Genomic DNA, 20,946 nt, shown 5'->3' with positions numbered 1-20,946 from the left:
CTACGTGTGCCCTAAATCTTGCCGAGCACGGACGCCCTCTTTATAGTTTTATCTGACTAAGATCTTTGTGCATTTATATTAATAATTTATTAATGCAAAATGAAATAACTTTTGCTTTAAAGTGGGGGGCAATGTGGCTTAATTATACCTTCAGAAAAAACGTTGCTAAATCTTCTAATTACAGCACTAAATGTTTGATTAAACTAATAGTATTATAATAACAGCTAAAGTTTAATTTCTTGACTTCATCAATGTTTATGAAATTTCAAAGTACTGAAAACGCATGGAAGAAAACTAATGGCCTATATATTATGGCAAATGACTTGTGTCATTTTATAGACAATTCGCACCGTTTACAACGATTTCAACAAACATGTCATCAATTCCCGGGCTTCACGTTCATAGGAAAAGCTCGTATCTCTCCTAAGCATTGGTTTAAAATCTTCTCCCAGTTCTTCTACAACATACAGATACGTTGATTGCGAAAGCATATTGGCTTCACGTCAAACACTCCACAGTGAGCACTGCCACTGTTCAAAATAATCTCCCAATCAGTTCACCAACTATCAGAATTCAACAGCTCAAATCCAACAAGTAATGCTGACGAACACCGATGGCATCAGAGCTGTTCCAATCTGAATAAGCAAGCTCGAGAAATATTTTTGAAGTCCAATAATTTAGAAGCATATTTGTTAACTCTTCCACCCCAATGCGTTAAGGTTTGTTGTATTTAACTCGATATACTTCCCTAACCTGAAATGAAGCAAGAAAAATGTTTTAATTCACCTATCAGTGAATTCAATCGATTGGGACCAAAATAAAGACTACTTCAAGAACTAAGGAAAATTGGATGCATGACAATTACCCAAGGTCTGGTGGAAGTCTAAACCCACCAATGCGTACTCGTTTTAACGAATGAATCTGAAATAAGAAACCAATGCATGTAGTTAGTTACTCGTTTACCTGAAGGAGAAAAATGAAAAAGCCTTTAGTATGTTATTAATCTGTAAATATCATACATGGAAACCTTCCATAATTAAAATGACTATATAAGTTGAAACCCATAAAAACAAGCAGATACCACCAAAGACGAGGAAAGTGATGAGTGTGTCAAGCCGTGATAAAAATCTTTGATTTGGTCTAACTTTTCTGATGGATTTTAAAATAAAGCAGGGTCACATAACGAGCTTTTACTCAACATTACAAAACAGAAATAATGTCAAGACAACACAGTATCATATTCAACTATAGTCAGAAATATTCCATTTTCTACTGAGATAAATTATCAAAACCCAAATCATGAAAGTGCTATCTTGTCATGAGAGCCCACCTGGTATATGTGCTTCCTCTGAAAGCATGATACTGAGTTGAAGATATAACAATTTCAACAATGGATGTAGCCAGAACATACATCAGCACTAGACAACACTCACATGAAAAATATAATAGCATCGCTGTATATCTAATCATCATCAATGCAAGCTATGCCACTCGCAATTAACAAAATTAAACAAGCTCCTAAAAAATCTAAACAATGTCCAGTTTGACAGGAAATGGATTCACTAAATTTCATGATTTTCACATACTGAATATTCCTAAGCATTTAGTGCGTTTTTGCTTCTTGGAAAAGTTAACCAGCATATGTATGATTTAAGCTAACCTCAAGTCCAGCACTTTTTACAAGTTCACGAACTTCATGTTTCCTCCCTTCATGGACCTTTGAGAACACAAAATTAATTGAAGCAACAAACGTCAGCTAGGTCTTCTATCATCAGAAAACTCACATGCTCTAAAAAGTAGAAAGGTGAAAATTCAACCGACTAAAATAAATCCATTTTGAGATGGTGAGGATGTCAATATCCTGGATTATTGCTTAAACTATACCAATACTCCCATGTTACATGTACAAATTAACATTAATAGTCCACTGATATGTTTAGTATTTACATTCCAAGATACTATTGAACACTCAAACATAAAATGGAAACATGATTTGTCATTAATATGCTAAAGTCCTTCATCTGAGGGTTCCTATGCCCGAAGTTCTTATAATTTATTATTTCACATTAGTTAGAGAAATCAAATTATGTTTCCTCACTCTCCCAGAATGACCAAAATTAGCATTATAATTTATAACACAATCAATAGTTCCATACTATGCTGCACCATAGCCTACAACATAAATTTGCATAAAAAAGGCAACTTTGTTAACTTTTCACTAATAGATTGAGATTGAGACACTATGTAACTGATGTGGCAGACCAAAAGATAATTACCACGATGCGAATACGAGCTCTTTGCATATCCGCCTGACGTGGAAGTAATTCCACGGCATCAGGTACACAATGGACACCCTCAATGGTTGTTCCCTCGCTTATGGCTATTAAGTGCCTCTTGTAAATTGAACCATCGACTGTGGCAATGTATCTGAGATAACAAACGAGATATTTCAGAGAATGTGAGAATTTATTTGAATGCAGGACTTTCTTGGTCAGTTGGTCCTAGAAATACAAACACCTAAAGAATAACATATACCATACAATAGTGTAAGATTAGAGATTGCCATGGGACAGGGAGAATCTAATTTCAATCGTTCAGAGCAAGTAAACAGTAAAACACTATGAAACAGAAACACACAACATCAAAATCTTTTGAACCAAACTTCCTGTACACAATGCGTTCCCCCAAGAACCTTACACACACACACACTCGCTAACCAAACTCATTTACTCACTCTTTTGATAAATTAAACGAAGGATGAGAAAGCTTTTGAGCAAAATCCCCTGTAAACAAGCATCATTGCATATAGTATTAGATGAACTGTTCTTGTTTAAGACAAAATTTAACAATAGAATGGAAATAAAACTGGTTTCAAAGCAAATCACATACCATCGTTAGTCACAATAATTAGCCCAGTAGTGGCAACATCAAGGCGCCCTACAGTAAATAACCGTGGTGTGGGTACCCCCGGATGCTTTTTACCCTGGAAAATGATATATAATCTCAAAAAGAGTTATCCAATGCCCGAACAAAACTATTTAAGATCAAAGAGTTCAAAATAAAAATCTACCATCAATCAAATACAAATTAATAAAGCTCAATGGGACACGTACCCAAGTGTTCAAGAAATCATCAAATAAACTTATCACAGATTTAGACTCCTTCTCCCCAGACGAGCATATATACCTGTGGAAACGCAATTGCATTTGCATCACCTACAAATTCAGTTCGTGCAAAGTAGGCATACATTTATAAGTAGTGTTTGGGCAAGTTTTCCCAAAAATCCTCAAAGGAAAAAAAAAATAGAGAGGTAAATAAATTAAATTTCTCCAGCAAGCTAAAATCAATGTATAAACTTGTAGAAAATTCTTATCTAAGTTCTCCAAAAGCTGTAAGTAATTAAGTTGATATTAGCTTACAAGAAAAAAGATTAGTTCAAAATGTTCATGGAAAATAATTTCTTCAAAAACCGTAACGCTCAACATACCCTTTCGGTTTGTTCAAAGCCAAATAAACCTTCTGAGGTTGCCTCTTGGAAAGCCGGTTCCCATTCACATAGATAACATCCTTCGCAGGATCAACTCTAGTCTGCACTCCCAACAATCAAAACCTCCAGATTCACATAATTCACAGAAAATAAAATCGCTGAAGAAAGCAAATAAGCCAAACCTGAGGCGTATTACACACGGAACCATTCACCGTAACTTTCCCTTCAAAGATAAGCTCCTCGCAGCTTCTCCTCGACGCAACTGAAAACATTCACAGTAACTGACTCCGTAACCATCGAAACTATCTCGCAAAGGCGTTAACAAATTCCGTAACGAACTCACCTCCGGATGCGGCGAGGACCTTACTGAGACGCGCGCCGGAGGGCTCCTTGATGTTTTGGTTGTAGAATCGCCTCGCCGCTTTGGAATGCTGCGGCGGCGCCGTCGAGCGAATCTTTTGAGGTTTGCTGGTGGCGGCGGTGGTTTTGGTTTGGTTGCTGTCCTTTCTGGTTCCGGTTTGAGCGGTGGCAATGACCTTGAGGAGGCTCGGGGGAGGTTCGGATTGGAGCTTGAGGTTACCGTCCTCACCTCGGACGATCCACGGGATGAGAAGCGGCCCATCGGGCTCACTCGAGACGTCGGGTTGGAGGTCGAGGTCGGGGTTGGGCTCGGACTTGGGCTTGGGCTTGGGTTTAGGGGGAGCGAAGGAGATGTTGAAATTGATGGAGGAAGAGAAGGAGCACGTGAAGCGAGGGAGAGTGCGGAAGGATGCAAAAGACAGTGTGTGGGATTTGGAAAAACAGTGAATCAGAGAGAGTGCGCCAATGCCAGTAGTTGCACCCATTTTCGCTGCAAATTTCGAGTGCCCAAGTAAGAAGGATAAAGAGTGTTTATGCTTTTTCAGATATTATATTTTCTACTTATTTAAAAGCTTCTTCTTCTTTTTTCAATTTGTTTTTTTGCTTTTACATTTTTAACCATTTTTTTATTATTATTTAGTGAAATTTTGCTACTTGAACCACTGCAATTTTATGATTTATTTCATGTGTGATAAAAACTCTTTATTACACCATACGATAATCTTATATTTGGATAGTAAATTACACAAGTTTGAGAAAAAAAAATATAATGTCCTAATTCCACATTCTTCTTTATGATCAACTTTGTCACTAATTTTATTATACTTGTTTTTCAAAATTCATACAAAAAAGCCTTAAATGAAAATCTTAAGGCTTTGAATCCTTAAGTTAATGGACTAGTTTGATTCCTTGATTCAAAATCTTAAGCCTTTATTAGTGTAGATATCTTCTAACTTTGACTTCCTCTGATGTCTTTTAAGGTGTCATATTTCTATCCAAGATATCTTTCTTTTATCTTGTTTTCGAAAAAAATTGTGAAACAAACTTTTAATTATGTGAACAAAATTTAATCTTATTTTATTTTCAAGGAAACAACTTATACAAAAGTGTTTACGTGGTATTTGTTTAAATTTCAAATGAATAAACTTGTTAAACAGGAAGAGAAAATAATGAGAAAAAATAATGAGTCAACATTTTCTCTTAAAAGTTAAAATTAACTTTTGAAATTAATATTAGTTATTTGAAAATGTTAAGTGGGGGAGCTTTTTTATAAAAGTTTATTCAATGGAGGCTAGTACAAGTGGTTTCTTAGATAGATCTTTCATGGTCGTGTAATTTATTTTTTTTCACCCTATCATAATTATCTACCAAATTTAAAATCAAGTAATAATAGGTTTATTTTTCAAAAGTTTCTTTTAACTTTTGAAAATATATCTAATTATTTTTCGTTTTTTTTTCTTATATTATTGGTGGAGGTTTTTCAATTCATGTTAGTCTAGGTTTTTTCGTAAACTATAACTAATTGTGATTATTTTTCAAATAACATCTTGGATATTGTATTTTATCAATGTAAACTACTATATTTCTTAGTCCTTAGTCCGTATTAGTTAGAATTCTCATTATTAACATCAATGTTTTTTTTTTCTAATGATAAACACCATTTTTTAATACTTTATTCAAATTAATAAATTTAAATTGTATTATTCAATCAAACTAGTTAAAGAGAAATAAAACTAAAGCAATTGATATTCAATGTGTTTAAATTTTCTAAACTATATAAAATTTTCTTTCCTTAATATTGCTATCGCCGTCATTTTCCTTATAGTAGAAGTCCGGCTTCGGTAATTGTACAGAAGAAGTGGAATTATTTTATTAAAAAGATAACATTTATTCAAATAGAAAACAGAGAAAATTTATTCATTTCATTTAGTTTCAATAAAACGTCAACTTTAGACCGAAACTGCTTCAGTTAAGTGAATTGTATTCTGTATAACCCACAATATCAAAAGAAGAAATAAATATCAAAAACCAAAATACAAAGATGATTGGTAAAAGTAAACTAAAGGCCTTGATTCCTTAATTTGATCGATGACTTTGGCAGAAGTAGAAAGCTAACAGTGTTTTCCATCATGGAACTTAGCATTTCTGGAGGATTTAAAAGTCTTCAAAAATTCTGTAGCCTTCTCCAACTCTTCCTTCTGCTTTGCATCGTTCCACTTGTGCTCCTTTGCCAAGATCTCAATCACACGAGGCAAGGCTTTTTGTGCTGCATCAGTTTCAAGGAAAGCAAGACGAGTCCTCCTTGCAATGAAATCAATGGCAGATTCACAATACTCATTACGAGCACAGTAGGCCACTTCTGCCTCCAGATAAGGGTAACCGTGGGCAAGTCGTTTACCTAAACTTTCATTCTTAAAGAAAAAAAATACAGAGAATCAGTTTAACTTCACCACTTGTGAAACACAGAACATAGAAGAAGTATTATAACATGTGCATGAAGCTTCTTGATAGACAAATATTACCATCATAGCACAGATCCTTATTTTGTTGGTTAATTTTCAGATTTGGATCAATTTTTTCAGAAATTACAAAAGAAAGTTGGTTGACTAAAAAATTATAAAATTGGGTAAGGTCAGTTGGACCCAGACCGACATCTAAACAGATACCATCAAGAATAACAGCGATTTGTGTGGAAATGGGTAGTCGCTATTATGAATCGATAAAAAGGAAGTCGTCAAGACTTCTACCGACTTCATCTTAATGTCCTTAGGATTCATAGCGACTTTTTTGAGTCTAGAAAAAACAAAATCGTAATCACTCCTAACTAATATGCTTCTCTCATGATTCAGGAAGAAATCCTTTTGTACATGGCCAAGAATCACTCCGAGATGACCCTAATTTATAAATAACTGGTCAAGCAACCCCATTATATAATTTGTTCGTTCAAAAGTAACCCAGAATTGAAAAAAAAAAAGACCTATTTTGTTAGAAAATGCATAATTATCATCATACGAGATCTGTTACTATTATTCCATTTTTCATTACGATGCTTTTTGTATATGTTTGTTGCTGAATGAAATTGACAACAAGGAATATACATTAATGCAAGCTAACCTGAGCAATGGCAGCCACACGCTCAGCCAATGTTCCATATGCATGAGACAAGTGTCTTGCAGCAGCAGAATCCATTACCCCACGAACAACTTTACCACTGTATGAACTTTTCATGCGTGTATACTGTTGAGCAAGAACTGTAAAAGATGAACGCTCCCACCCTTCACCCCCAACAAGACGGAGATTGTGAGTCACACATTCACTGGTGGGGGAAAGCTTTCCAGACTTAATAGCAGCATTAACAGCATCTTCTGCCATACTGAAAACACATTTTCATCAGAATAATAACAATGTTGCTGGAATGCTGAGAGACAAAGGCAACAATTAGTTACATACTTGGTTAGCGAAACAACATTTGAAAAAACTTCAACTTAGAAACTTTAGCCGCAGGTTAAATAATTACCTCCGGTAGGTAGTCCACTTGCCACCAGTGATGGTGACCAAACCAGGGTAATCCTCGCATACAACATGATCCCTTGAGATACTCTCGGTATTTTTGGCCGTTGGGTCCATTGCTAAGGGGCGAATGCCGCTCCAAGCAGAAAGAACATCACTGCGGCGTACCTACAACGTTATTCATTCCCCATTACCAAACAGTGAGGTATGGAAAAAACAATTATTAATTCTTTCGAAGAAAAAAAATGTAGATCAAGTGGATACTCACTAACATCATTTGATCAAGAATTACAAACACAAACCTAGATAACAATAAAAGAAGAGGGAGGGGGTTCCCACAATAAACAGGTTAAATTATTTAATAATTAAACAAACATATAAATGATGAAACGCATTCTCCTTTTCTTTTTCGTTTTTTGCTAAGACAATCCAACATATTCGGAACAAGCAATATCCATGAGATTTCTTAATTCTGAACCTAAATCAGAAATAAGAGAGAGGAAAAACACAATAACACCAGCCAAATCCTTTTTCCTGTTTGGTATGAACTTTGTCAGTCAAGCATCACATCAATGTGTTCTGTCCACACCAATTCAGAGAATAATAAGGAGTTAAAATAGTCATCTATATTGGAAAGTATAGCATACTTTAACACTAAGGTAACCGGAGATGGCATCCAATATAAATTGTATTTCATCTTCGTGTGGTTCTGGAAGAAAAGTAATGCCAGTATTAGAATCTGTAGTTCCAGCAACTGTTCTTCCCAGCCACGGCAACATAAAAACAACACGTCCATCCTTAGTTTTAGGGACAATTAAGCCCATTCCTTCAGGAGAATAATAATCAGGGAGTATAATGTGCACCCCACTGCTGGGAGAAATCATTTGCTGTGCATTTTTGTTGGCCATTTTCCTTATAGAGTCACAAAATGGTCCACTCGCATTCACAACTACTTTTGCATATGTATCAAACTCATTGCCTGCAGCATGTAAAATAAAATAAAAAAATAACTATTAAGCTATACATAACTAATATTTAATTTTTATTCTTAAAACTAACATATTAAGACATGTCCCAATTAAAAAAGGACGTTTACCAGTTAAACTGTCTCGAATCCGTGCACCAATTATCCGTTTTCCATCATCATCCTTCAGTAAGGATACAACTTCAGCATGGTTCAGCACTGCTGCACCAGCTAAAGCAGCAGTGCAAGCCAATCCAACGTTAAGCCGTGCATCATTCATCTGCCCATCATAATAAACAACGGTGCCCCTTAGAGTTCTATCATTTACCTTCCTTGCCAGAGTGGGAAAGAGATCAACAGACTCTTCTGTAGAATAATATCTTGATATGTGCAACAGTTGTCTTCCTGCGACCAAATCATACATTTTCAAGCCGATCCAGTAGTACACTACTTCAAACCAGCTAAAACATGGAGTCATGCATGGCAATGCATGACATAGGTGTGGTGCATTGTCAATAACCTGTTTCCGTTCTTCAAGTGCATGAAGCACTAACTTGAATTGCCCATAGTCAAGGTTAAAGACAGCTTTCTCCAGGTACCGAACACCTAATTCACAAAAACACTGACAGATTAGATTTAGCTCAAGTGTTTAGAAAATTTAATCTTAAAAAGTAAAACAGTCCTTAATTTAATAAAACATAAAAAAGTACTCCTCTCATTCATCTTTATCTGTCTGTCAGAGGTTTTTTTATGCACAAATCGATAAATGCAAAAATATTATTTTATCCTGATCAAAATGGTTTTAAGATTTCCTATTTTATCTTCTTTTTTTTTCATTTTTACATTAGAATAAATATTATATATATAAATTAATTAAACATTGGCGGACATTAATCAAAACACTAGTAGGCAGTAGACAACTTGATTAAGAAGAAATTTGATGAGGAATTATGCATTCTCTTCCTTTCTTTCCCCATCTTCAAGGGTCTTAGCCCCCACATGCTTCTTGATCTCAACAAGAAGGGAAAAACAAGTGCTTAAACACGAAAACCTCGCTTTGACAAGGTGCAATCGGAGGCCAGAGGAAAAGTGAAATTCTAACAATCAACTCCTCTAAAAGTTTAAATGTTGGGTGAAGGGTTAACAAATGGTTTTATATATCTACAGAAATTCAACTTTGATTAGAAGAATGAAAATCATTTGGCTATAGAAGCTCCAATACCACTACCAACTCTTTAAAGCTTAGGTTGTTAGGTAGACTCGTGCTTGATTTACTCAAAGCAAAGGAATATGAGGAAGCAAAAGCCTTGAATACTTATAAGGAATCATGACGCCAATATCCAACCTGGAATATACCCAGTTCAAACAGATTGATGTTGTTCCATGTGCTTATGTTCATTTTTATCATCTTCTTTATAAAAAAAATGCTTTCTCAAAATCAGAATCATCGACATACATTATTCACACACATTATTACACCTAAAAAAACACAACCAAATGATAATCAAAAAATAGACAAAAAAAATAAACTACGTTCAACCGAGAAAGGTCAAAAAAGGTTCTGCAACACCACCGTGACGTCAAGGCTTAACTCAACAGCAACTAATATCAGTGAAAGCATCGCTACATCTTTCCACAATTTCCTGGAACGTCAGATATTGCAACAAGCCACACCGTCAGATATTCCAACAAGTCACGCCACGCCGCGACTGTAGTTCAAAACGTTCCTTAAAACCGAAGGTTCTCGATTCCGAACAACGATTGCATTCATTAATGCAAATTCATTTAACAGAAAAGTAACGAGAATTATATCTATCACTAATAAAGCATCAGTGACACAAAATCAACAAATCATAATCCATTCGCAGCAATGTACCTCCATGAAGGAGCTTTGTGGACCGAGACGAAGTTCCGGCAGCGAAATCCTCCCGCTCCACCAGCCCGACACGGAGTCCTCGGGTTACGGCGTCGAGAGCAGCGCCGGAACCGGTAGCTCCGCCCCCGATGACAAGAACATCGAGCGGATTAGACTTGCTGGCGCTTGCGAGCGCCGACTGCTGCGCTTCCCTGGCCGGCACGACGGCGCCGGGCTCGTGCACCTTCTTTCGAAGGGCTTCGAGCCGGGAATTACCTCCGTAGTCGCTGGCAGATATTAGAGGATCATGCAGCACGACAGCCCCGCCGTACGCGGCGGCGATGGCGGTGGCAGTGACGGTGCCGAGTTTCCTGAGTCGTGTCATGGCGGTGAGAAGAGAGGGAGAGAGAAGAGTGCGCGTGTGGTGCAATGAAAAGCGGGGCTAAGAAAAAAATAAAACGGTTTTTGGAGTGGGTCTGGTAGGGAGTTGAAAGTGAAATCGTGGAAGTGAGAAACTGAAGTACAGCGTGGCGACAAATGTCAAAAGCTTCACCAGCAATTCTTTTTGTGTTTCAACTTCAACATAGGGAATGGTCAATCTCATTTTTTATGCTCCCCCAGTTTAGCAGGTCAGCGACCAACACTTTTTTTTTCTTTCAAATTCTTTTACTTTTAAAACTATTTCTTAACAATATTTTATTATTTATAGTTATTATCATATTTATAACTCAACCTTCAAATTTGCTCATTAAAATTAATTTGTGCAATATTTAAATTAGTGTAACCTAAGTGTCTTTAAACTAATATTTATATTAATTTTAATTTTATATATTTTAAAGTAAAATTATATTCACTGTGAAATTTGAATTTCAAAATAATACAATAAACTCATTTTTCACGATCACACCCCTCGTTTACACATAAAAAATATGTAAAAAACAAATATTAAATTATCTATAATATATGCCATTAATAAAGAGATTTTTTTACTGTATATATTTTATCTTTTATAATAGTTTTTTTTTAACTTAAATAAATATTTTATTAAATTTATTTTTTTAAGATCATTTATTTAAATTTTAAATTATAACTACTTTTTTACTATTTTACTTTTTTTTAAAGTAGTTGTTTATTTAATATTATCTTCTAAGTAATTATTTTTTAAAACATGAGTATTTTTTTTGTTTGATACTTTTTTTAACTTAATTTATTTAAATTAAAATAACTCTTTATAATAAAAGAATTACTACACAATAAACAAAAATTATCTATAACAAAATTATAAAAACATTTAAATTATATTTACTTTTATAATTATAATAATAATATTTTTATTATTTTTATTACCACTAGTTCGCATTTTTTTAATTTTTATATAAATTTGAGTTAATATTAATAAGGAATATGTAATTAATTTTTAAAATATTTATTAAATGTAAAATTATAAAAATAAAATATGTACATAAAAGAAATTTTTAAAATAATTGTTAAAGACAAAAGATATTTTTAGAATAACAGCTAAAAATAAAATATTTATAAAATAATTAATTTTTAAAATAATAATTAAAGATAAAACTGAAAAAACAAAATATAAATATAAAGATAAAAGAGGATAACTATATATTGGTATCTTTATCTATAACAATATATATATAAAGATAAGATGATTCTCTCTTTTATGTCTATATTTCAAAATATCAATTTTGTTCTTTAAAATATAATTATTTATTAAATTTTTAAAAATTAATTGCTACTTTTACAAGTTTTTTTATAAAATAATTTATCTCTAGTTCTTTTTTTTCCTATTTATTAACAGTTATTCTCTCATAATTTTTTATATGTTTTACTTTATTTTTAATAAATAATTTTATTTTATATATTAACTTAATAACATTATATTATTATTACCTACTAATATAATATCAAGCATATTTAAAAATGCGTACACACATTGTATGCTAGTATATCCTTAAAAGAATGAGATTATTAAGTTTTACGATCATTATATAATAATGATTTTGAATATGTGTATATTGACGATTTTAATTTCATTAATATAAATGATTTTATCATTATATTTTCTAAATTTTTATAATTTAAAAATGTTAATTATTTATTTATAATAAAAATATAGAAATTATTTATTTATATTTTATATTTTTAATAATTTCAATAAAATTTAATTTAATTTTATCATAATACAAATAATAATGTACAATATTAATAAAATAATAAATATTTTTGTTTCATAAAAACAATTTTACATTAAAAAAATATTAAAAATATATATAAATTACATGATGATGATTCCTTAAATTACAACACAATATGAGACTATAAATATCTTACTACATTAGTTAATTTATAGAAATATATCGATTTACTTTTAATTTATGTAAAAGGATATGCTTTTAAATTATTACGAGATTTAATGAAATCGTTAGAGACGACAACTTTAAGATACTTCTTAGACATGAAACTGACTTTTTTTTTTTTCAAAGAAATTTTTACACCATTCACAACTCTTTTTTCTTTTTTTATGTCTCAATTAAAATTGTATTAAGAAGGACAACTTTAGATTATTATTTTTTAAAGGGTAAAGTAGTTAAAGACATAAATACTTTAGTTTGATTTTATATTTTATTATAGACTTTCTTTTAATACAATCACCGGTGAGATAATCTCATTATCCCTAAACATCTCAATATTAAATTAAATGTCCTACATTTAAAACAATTAATAATTATTTTTTATTGTATTAGATATTTGTAGTAAGAGTTTTGATACTACATTTATAATGTAAAATGGGCATAAAAGGAATTACCGCAAACATATAATTATTTTAGAAAAAAAAAAATGAGAAGTTTCCCCAGAAGATTTTATGGCTCGTGACCTATATACTCAACCAACCAACAATGTATTCAGTTTATTTGGGCAGGGTACCCTTCAATTGAAGGGTGTTGAATCCGTGATATTGATATATGCAACACAAGCATTGCTTGTACACTTTTGGCACTTAATCAATAAGCCAACTAACTCCAAAATTATCTCATTTATTTGATTGCTGACAATTAATATTTTAGTTACAATTTTATTTTTTACAATAAAGATAAGTAAATAAGATGAATAATATATGTTTAACCTATGTGTCGAAAGAGAAAAAAAAACAAGTGATGTCAACTAAAAATAAACCACACTGACTTAAAAAACGTGTTTAATATCAATAAAAAAATATTATTAATAAAAAAATTCAAACGACACCTGAAAAATATATTAAAAAAAATTACGATTCACTTTTAACATAAAAAATTTGTCAATATCAATAAAAAATTATAGAGTAAACAATACTTCAATATTCACTAAATCTATATCTAAGTCAAACAGAAAATATAAAGAAAAGAGAGAACTAAAAAAATTAAAACTGTTTAGAGTAAAATTTAAAATTCTTTAATTTAAAATAATCAAATTATTTTTCACAAGTTTCAAAAAAATAATTTCTTTGAAATTTATATCCAAACTATTTATTGTAAAATATTACAAATTTATTTATAAAATAAAAATAAATTATCCTCTACATTTTTCATGGAACACCAAGAACTCGAAATTAAAAACATAATTTTATAAGATTCTCGACATTCATTTATGCTACTGTACGAAAGCACAAAAACATAGGTTGAGATTCATTGCAATGCTTGTTTCTACCATACTAGTAGTGAATTTTAGAATCAACCGCTCCTTTTTACATGATTTCCTCTTTGACTTCCCATTTCTTCTATATACTCATTACAAATATAAATGCTATGCATTTCAATTATACTGTTGCTAATTCCTTGAAACTAAAAGCACTCAACATACAGTGATATTATTAAGGAAATTGTTGGCCATGTGTAGTGCTGTGTTGATTCTATATCTTTCTTTACTTCACTCAATGAGAGTCAAACACATGCAGTTTAATTCAGTAGTTCTCACTGGCACTTTGACCAGGGAGAAACAAAAACAAAACAAAAAAATAGCCATGCAATTGAACATAATTATCCCCAAGTGCAAGAACAACAATGATGATAAAAATGTTACTTTGTTGATTTTAAAATGATTCATACAAAAAATAACCCTACCTTCCCAACTTTTCTTGAAGTTCTCCCTATTATATATATACAGGAATGAGGTAAAGCCCTCTCTCTGATATTCTTCACCATTCTATTATTCATTCTCTTTAGATTGATAACCAACCATTATTTTTACAGAAGCATCTCAGCCATGCCATTATAAAACTCAACCTTCAATGAATTATGCACTGAACTAATCTAGTAGTATTTACCATTCATGAAGCTCCTTTTACCTCAGTTGAAATAGTAAATATTGAAATTCCCAAGAAAATTCATACCAGACCAAATCATGTACAGCATCATGCTTATTTAAACCTTAAAGAACAACTCTACAGCATAACAAAAATAATTTTATTTATAGACAATATCTAGAAATGGTTGAAATTGCACAACAGCCTTTAAGAGCTGAAGCATTTTATTGAAGTGTAGCCGAGCTAAGACCTTTTCTCATCAAGTGTTCCAGTTCCATCAAGCCACTCCTCTAGTTTAGCTTCTTTACAAGCTTTGAAATCTTCATATCTATCTGATGATACTGACAATAAATTAATGCTAATATCACTTGCATCATGGTCTTCATGTTGAGACTCATCTTCACCATGGCTTGCTACAGGCAACTCTTCAGTTTTGGCAGCCCAAAAAGATGAAGAAATGCTTGCAGATGAGGCTGACAATGGCAAATTAGGGTAAATCTGTGGTTTTTCATCCATGGAATCTATTGATCCACTAGCATCATGCTGTCGCCACTTGAAGCTGCTAGCCTTCTGTTTTGCTGACATCAAAACATTTGAAAAATAGTTATTTCCCTTTTTGTTTCCCTCTTGAGTATTAAAACTAGCCCTTTCTGAATGAGAACGTGACAATGGATTAATCAACCCTCTCTTCGGCTGTTTTGTTTCTAGAATTTTCAGCGATTTCTTAATCTCTCCAATCATCTTATCAGCTATGGGAAATCCATGCTCTTTCATTGCTCGAACCACCGTGACAGAGTCCTCCAAATCTTCTGTTTGCAAAGTTGTTTCATGAGATTTCTCAACAACATTATTCTTAACTTTGATGACATTAGGTACTGCATTTTGGACATGCTGTTGGATAAAGAAAAGCCCAACGGATGGTTCGTTTGCCACGTACTTGGTCATCTCAGCCATGCATTCACTTATCTCCACAAAACCATCAATGATGGAGAAATCACGCATCTTCCTGGGGTAAAAACATATTTCATGATTGTTGTTGTGCAAAACAAGATAACTAGGTAAAAACAAGAGAGTAACAATTTGAACAGAGATATTAGCCCGTCGTACATAAGGAAAATTTAATTTACACATCCAATAGATTGATACATTTCATTCTGTGATCCAAATCCTCCAGAGTGTCAACGCATACTACTAATTTCTATGAAACAGATGATGCACACAATTAGATGTACATTCTGAAAGAGGACGTTATGGTTGTGGCAGAACAAGAACGAGGATACAGACTTGACAAATTATAGAGACGATTTTTATACATGTATTGGCCACGAAACAAAAAGGAATTGTCTATGAAAGGAGTCTAGAAGGCAAAACAAACATGCCAAATCAGAAGCCTCTACACCACCATGGTTCTAATAGAACTGGAAAAGTCCAAAACAAGCAGAAAACATAGAAGAAGAGAAAAAAAAAAACATGAAAAGTTAGAGAAATGATAAAAAATAACATCTAAACTCATTCAAAAAAGAAGACCGTCTCAATTGACAAAGAAAGCAGATAAGAGAAACAACGAGATATGAACTTCAAGAGACATGTACAAAACTATAATACTAATTTATCATATATTCAAACTCTCGTAGCATTAACTATCAATGAATCTTTTTCTCCACTTATCCTGACTTGCACTAAACAGTAATAAACCTAACGTGAAACCATTAAAGGAGCATTAGAACCCTAACATGAAACCTACACGCAGAGATCAAAATCATAAAGGTGGAAACAGGGGAAACAATCAAGCTCCCTTAACATGCTATTGTTCCTCCCTCCATCATATTTGCTAAACAAAGTTACAAGTATAACGTAACGCCGCCCCCAAATTTTTTTTATCATTTCAATCCTTAATCACAAAGTGACAAATTCCCATAACTCCCCACAGATTCACTTCTCTCCAATCAAATACACCGATAAGAAAATTAATGTGAGATGAACACTTGTGATGCGTGAAAGCCTGTAGACGTGTAACCACAATGCAATTACCAACATCAAAGAACCAATAAGTATACTGCACCTAAAAAAAATATGATTTTTTTAATCCTTAATCACAAAATAATCAATACCCATAATTCTCTACACGCGTTTTTCTGCCCAATCAAATACACTGATACAAAAATTAATCAGATGCACAGTTGTGGTGCGTGAACGCCAATAGACTTGTATCCAAACAGCAATTACCAACATGGAAGACCATGGACAAAAAGAAAAACAGCTTACTATTAGGATAACATCCAGAATTTCATATAAAAACCATGGTCAGAAGAGATCCATCCCCCCCAAAGGGCATTTGAAGTGAGTATCGATGTGAAGTCCTACAAGCATTTGAAACGAAGGTTGACCTTGTTGCTGCAAAATCGGTAATCTAGCTGGAAAATCAGCTCTAATTAAAGGAAGAAGGTGAAAAAAAAATGAGAGGAAAAAGGTGATCGATTTGATTTATTTGCACCCATACGGAGCCATGACGATGATAGGAGTTAGGCAGGTTAATGAAAAATTAAAGAGGCTTATGATTATTGTTAAGAAACTGTAAAGGGAAGAAAAAATAGAGAACCTACCCTGCGGTGGAAGCAGTCAAACCAAGGTGTGAGGAAGCATTAGCAACAGCAGGAGGAGAGAGAGTCATGCCAGTGCTTTAGAAGTTACACTTACGATGTGGTCCTTGTCTTTTCTTTTCTATGTGTTGGTGTGCTTCGTCCACCACCACACGCGATGCAACACCGATAGTGACACAAACATAAATCGGAAAACAGTGCTTTTTAAAGTGAAATTCAACCCCCAATCATTTATATGATAACTTTATTATCTTTTATAATCAATAACTTTAGAATTATCTTAACGCTATTTTTTAAAAATTGATAACGTATTTTTTAACTTATTTTCCATCTTTTTAAATATTATAACTCTGTAATTTAAGTCTAACAAAATTCAATTGCTAATAATTTTAAAGGACCGAAAAAATTGGATAATTAGAATGATATCATTAGAAATCTATATCATTTACCAATTTTACGTGATTATTTATAAATTTAATTCTTAAATAGTATTGTTTAAGTGATATTTGTGAGAACCCCTCTTTGTTTTTTTTCTTTCCCATGAACCCTCTCTCTCTTTGTTACCAACTTCATATAAACAACACTTCACTCTTCTCCATCTCTATTTTCTCTGCCTTCTCTCTATTAGAAAAGAGTCTGAATTCTCATCCAAAAGTCTGAATCATTCTCTTTCATATACATAAATCATACTTGAGGTTAGTTCAGGACCACTTCCTCAAGCTGAGCCTCCCCTCCCTACGCGTAAGTCAATCTCAATTTCTCCCTTGCTTTCAAATTTTTGAATTTTGGGTACTTCCATCTTTCTGGGTTGAGTTAAGGCCTGTTCTTACACTTGACATTTGCAATTCAATAACTTAGGTTGTGAGATTTAGGTGCCCCTTGTTGAAAGAGTTCTTGCTTGTGATAATTGCAAAGGTAAGGGAAGCTAATTGTCTTTCTTATTATTTTAGTTGTGAACCATGTTTGATGAGTTTGATTGAAGTATTGTGTGCTAAATTGATGTTTGAAACGCATGTGTGATTGCTTGATTGATTTTTGCCATGGATTATGGACTCCTGCATGTGGGAACAGTAGAGTAATATGGTATTTTCGCCTAGGCAAGTGACTCTCGCCCAAACAAAAACACCAGAGATCCCACCCCTGTTCTTGTGCGAAGCCTCGCCTAGGCGAGCTAAGCGAGAGACACTCTCGTCTAAGCGAACCAGCTCAGCCTGAGCGAGAGTTCGCCCAAATATTATTTTTGGCCATTGTTAGAACCTCGCTCAGGCGAGATAGCCTCTCGCTTGGGCTAGATTGCCTAGCTTGAGCGAAAGCTATTGCAGTGGGGTGCTTGATGTTCTGTTTTAAATGGTGAAATTATATGTTTAAAAGTGATTTTGTGCAATTAGTCTCCTATATGTTTGGAATGTTGTTGCTAATATTGAGTATGGTGAAATTGGATGAATATGAATTATGAGAAGTGGTGGTTGAAATATAATTTCAAGGGAAATTCAGAAGAGAATGTTAGTGTGTGTAAGGACGTGAGGAATCCGTATTGATTGGTATCCTGAAACTCCAATAATCATTCACGCTCAGATAGAGCAGAATGGATTATGTCGTGAGGAGTAGCAGGAGGTCCTAGTCTTAGGACTTGATAAAGTCTTAGACACGAAGGGGTGTTACCCTAGGAGTGGTTGGGTGATAACCCCTTGTGCCCAAACTCTGCAGAGTTTTGGAATCTTCACAGGTTCAAGCCACCAAGAGCTCCAATGTCGCTTACACAATTCGGATATCAAGTCTAAAATTATACAATTGAGCTATGTTTTATGAATGGTATTTATACTGTGAACTGCATGATTTTTTCTTATTTCAGTTAGCTTACCCTTCTCGTTTATGTTTGTTTTCCTTGTGTGTTCTCCTTGCAATGATCACCTACGGTTGGTGTGAGCAGAGCCGAATCCAGATAAAGACACCCCTTTCCTGGACAGGAGTTGATCTTTTGCTTGGATATTCCGTGGTAGTGTTTTGGTTAGATGCTATGGAATTTTAAGATGTATAGATTATCCTTTCTTGTATACCTATACTTGCCATCAGGGATTTATATGGTTATTTTTGGATGACTGTATAAGCCATATATACTATCTGCTTTGTTTGATTACAATATAACATTTTATTGAGTGGTGTACAAACTATTAAATGGGATGTTACAATATTAAACATGAATTATTATAGGACTAAAAGAGAGTTCTCAAATAAAGTGAATTTTAGTTAAAAATATATAACATTAATTATATAGTATGTAATTTTTATCTTTGTTTTAATTTCAAATAAAAAAATATTTTGAAAAGCAAATTTCTTCATTCAGTGAGACATGTATGTACTACATCTTTTCGAAACTTCTACATTTGTTGCCATGTAATTTGTTGTGCAATCTTCTCATGCAAATTTTATGAAGAAACCAGAAAAGGTTAGTTGATGTTGTATCGTTTCCTGCAATGATAAAACTCGAGGAAATGTCTCTAAGGTACTTACTTAGGATCACTTTCTTTCAATTCTACAACGTTGACAAGTTTGTTGTGAAGGAACTTTCCCAAAAAAACCCATTAACTAATGCAAAATGTTTGTTGTGTTAACTAGTGATTATGAAACTTTTTCAGAAATTAATTAATGATAGGGAGAATGACAACGTCCTTGTTGTACACTGCATCAGTGAAAAACTTTTCTACATTTTGATCGGTCTAAAATTGTTCGGTTTAGACCAAACCTCTGAAACATTTTTAAATCATACTATTTTAAAAGGGACAATAATATTTTCCTCTCTTATTTTAAAATATTAACTAAATATTTTTTTATAAAATAAAATCATAATTGATAAAACATCATGTTATAAAGTATTTAATGTTAGAAATATAATGTTTTTTTCATTTTATTTTTCTCATGTTAAATATCCGTAAAGGGATTGTATGTAATTATGTACTTCATAAATATATCATGAAATTAAGGATAAAAAATAAGAGTTAATATACATCTTTTAGATTATTTGATAACTAAATACATGTTAGTAATATAAAACGAAAAAAGGTACGAGAACACGGAGACGATATTAAAACTGTATTAAAATTAGATTGGATAGTCATCCTTATTTTGAATTAATAAAATCAAATTTTACTAATACTCATACATATATTAAGTTAAAATCAATATAAAAATTTCCCGTGTCAAAATTATGACGAGTTCAAAAAATAAGTTTAAATACTTGATAAGTTTAAATAAAATATTTAATGCATAAAATCGAATAAAGTAAAAATATTGTTACCTTTTCAAGTTACGTGATTATATCTAATTATAGAAATTTAATACACAAGTATTCATGATTTTATTGGCTGTTTTCAAATAACAATGCAAGAGATAATTGCAATTCCTTAAAATGAGTCTTTATAGTTAATTTTAATATATTAATGTTAATATTTTACCTATACAGTATAAAAAAATTAAATAAATCGGTGAATTAGTTTATCACTCTCCTAATGGATAGATGAGCAAATTTGGATTGTTCCTTTACTCTTTCTTTATAACATATTAATTAGCACTAAATTTGATATTTTGAAATATATTAAAAAAATATTTAAAGTATTAACATTCAAAAATTCAATAAAAAATCTGGATTCGTAGATGAGCCACATTGAACTGAACAAACTAGATTATTGAATTTGCTGCGGAGTAAACAAGGTCGACCAATTGTATTATATTTAACTTGAATTTTTATGTATTTGTATTCCTTTTGTTGGATATCTTATTTTCTCTCCTAATTATTGTCATGATTATTTAACAGTCCAGCCTGAGTTTTTCTATTGATCTACTTGTCTTTTCTTCTTTTCAAAGTCTTCCTTTATT

The 20,946-nt window shown here is 32.6% G+C and overlaps 3 protein-coding genes across 11 annotated transcripts; all 3 read right to left on the bottom strand.

Moving 5' to 3' along the window:
• Positions 1–193: 193 nt before the first annotated feature.
• On the bottom strand, positions 194–4,383 carry SVR1 (pseudouridine synthase family protein). Of its 3 annotated transcripts, XM_085665083.1 has the most exons (11): positions 3,831–4,382; positions 3,670–3,749; positions 3,488–3,588; positions 3,114–3,186; positions 2,890–2,983; positions 2,735–2,783; positions 2,277–2,427; positions 1,661–1,717; positions 1,331–1,362; positions 866–921; positions 194–753 (listed from the first exon to the last, which is right to left on the bottom strand). In XM_085665083.1, exons 1-10 carry the CDS (start codon positions 4,330–4,332, stop codon positions 909–911), a joined length of 1,152 nt encoding a protein of 383 aa, XP_085521209.1. In that variant the 5' UTR covers positions 4,333–4,382; the 3' UTR covers positions 194–753; positions 866–908. The 3 variants fall into 3 exon arrangements, with proteins under 3 accessions (XP_085521209.1, XP_027937135.1, XP_085521208.1); XM_028081334.2 differs by lacking the exon at positions 1,331–1,362 and having other exon boundaries at positions 3,831–4,379; XM_085665082.1 differs by lacking the exons at positions 194–753; positions 866–921 and adding an exon at positions 928–1,149 and having other exon boundaries at positions 3,831–4,383.
• A 1,412-nt stretch (positions 4,384–5,795) lies between these two features.
• On the bottom strand, positions 5,796–10,684 carry SDP6 (FAD-dependent oxidoreductase family protein). Its single transcript, XM_028079548.2, has 6 exons — positions 10,198–10,684; positions 8,454–8,927; positions 8,005–8,336; positions 7,365–7,525; positions 6,962–7,220; positions 5,796–6,258 (listed from the first exon to the last, which is right to left on the bottom strand). The coding sequence occupies exons 1-6, from the start codon at positions 10,559–10,561 to the stop codon at positions 5,959–5,961; spliced, it is 1,890 nt and encodes a 629-aa protein (XP_027935349.1). The 5' UTR covers positions 10,562–10,684; the 3' UTR covers positions 5,796–5,958.
• Positions 10,685–14,509: 3,825 nt separating this feature from the next.
• Positions 14,510–17,250, bottom strand: LOC114191946 (uncharacterized). Of its 7 annotated transcripts, none has more exons than XM_028081415.2 (3): positions 17,077–17,228; positions 16,739–16,887; positions 14,510–15,475 (listed from the first exon to the last, which is right to left on the bottom strand). In XM_028081415.2, exon 3 carries the CDS (start codon positions 15,473–15,475, stop codon positions 14,717–14,719), a length of 759 nt encoding a protein of 252 aa, XP_027937216.1. In that variant the 5' UTR covers positions 16,739–16,887; positions 17,077–17,228; the 3' UTR covers positions 14,510–14,716. The 7 variants fall into 7 exon arrangements, with proteins under 7 accessions (XP_027937216.1, XP_027937214.1, XP_027937218.1 ...); XM_028081413.2 differs by having other exon boundaries at positions 14,510–15,479; positions 17,077–17,227; XM_028081417.2 differs by having other exon boundaries at positions 14,510–15,479; positions 16,739–16,867; positions 17,077–17,205.
• Positions 17,251–20,946: the final 3,696 nt, after the last annotated feature.

The sequence above is a fragment of the Vigna unguiculata genome, chromosome 7 (assembly GCF_037176805.1).
Source record: "Vigna unguiculata cultivar grain cowpea cultivar isolate G323 ecotype 2 chromosome 7, ASM3717680v1, whole genome shotgun sequence".
Taxonomy (NCBI): Eukaryota; Viridiplantae; Streptophyta; class Magnoliopsida; order Fabales; family Fabaceae; genus Vigna; species Vigna unguiculata.
Note: the sequence above shows the minus strand (reverse complement) of the source record. Positions and strands in the feature narration are given on the sequence as shown.

Coding starts and splice junctions, on each gene's coding strand:
- LOC114191946 (XM_028081412.2), bottom strand. CDS start 17,144: ATGACTCTCTCTCCTCCTGCTGTTGCTAATGCTTCCTCACACCTTGGT. Junction 15,480..17,076: donor TTGACTGCTTCCACCGCAGG/GTAGGTTCTCTA, acceptor TTTTTACCCCAG/GAAGATGCGTGATTTCTCCA.
- SVR1 (XM_085665082.1), bottom strand. CDS start 4,332: ATGGGTGCAACTACTGGCATTGGCGCACTCTCTCTGATTCACTGTTTT. Junction 1,718..2,276: donor GAGCTCGTATTCGCATCGTG/GTAATTATCTTT, acceptor GTGTTCTCAAAG/GTCCATGAAGGGAGGAAACA. Junction 1,363..1,660: donor TAAAAAGTGCTGGACTTGAG/GTTAGCTTAAAT, acceptor TCTTCAACTCAG/TATCATGCTTTCAGAGGAAG.
- SDP6 (XM_028079548.2), bottom strand. CDS start 10,561: ATGACACGACTCAGGAAACTCGGCACCGTCACTGCCACCGCCATCGCC. Junction 8,337..8,453: donor GATTCGAGACAGTTTAACTG/GTAAACGTCCTT, acceptor TACATGCTGCAG/GCAATGAGTTTGATACATAT. Junction 7,221..7,364: donor AAGTGGACTACCTACCGGAG/GTAATTATTTAA, acceptor ATGTGTTTTCAG/TATGGCAGAAGATGCTGTTA.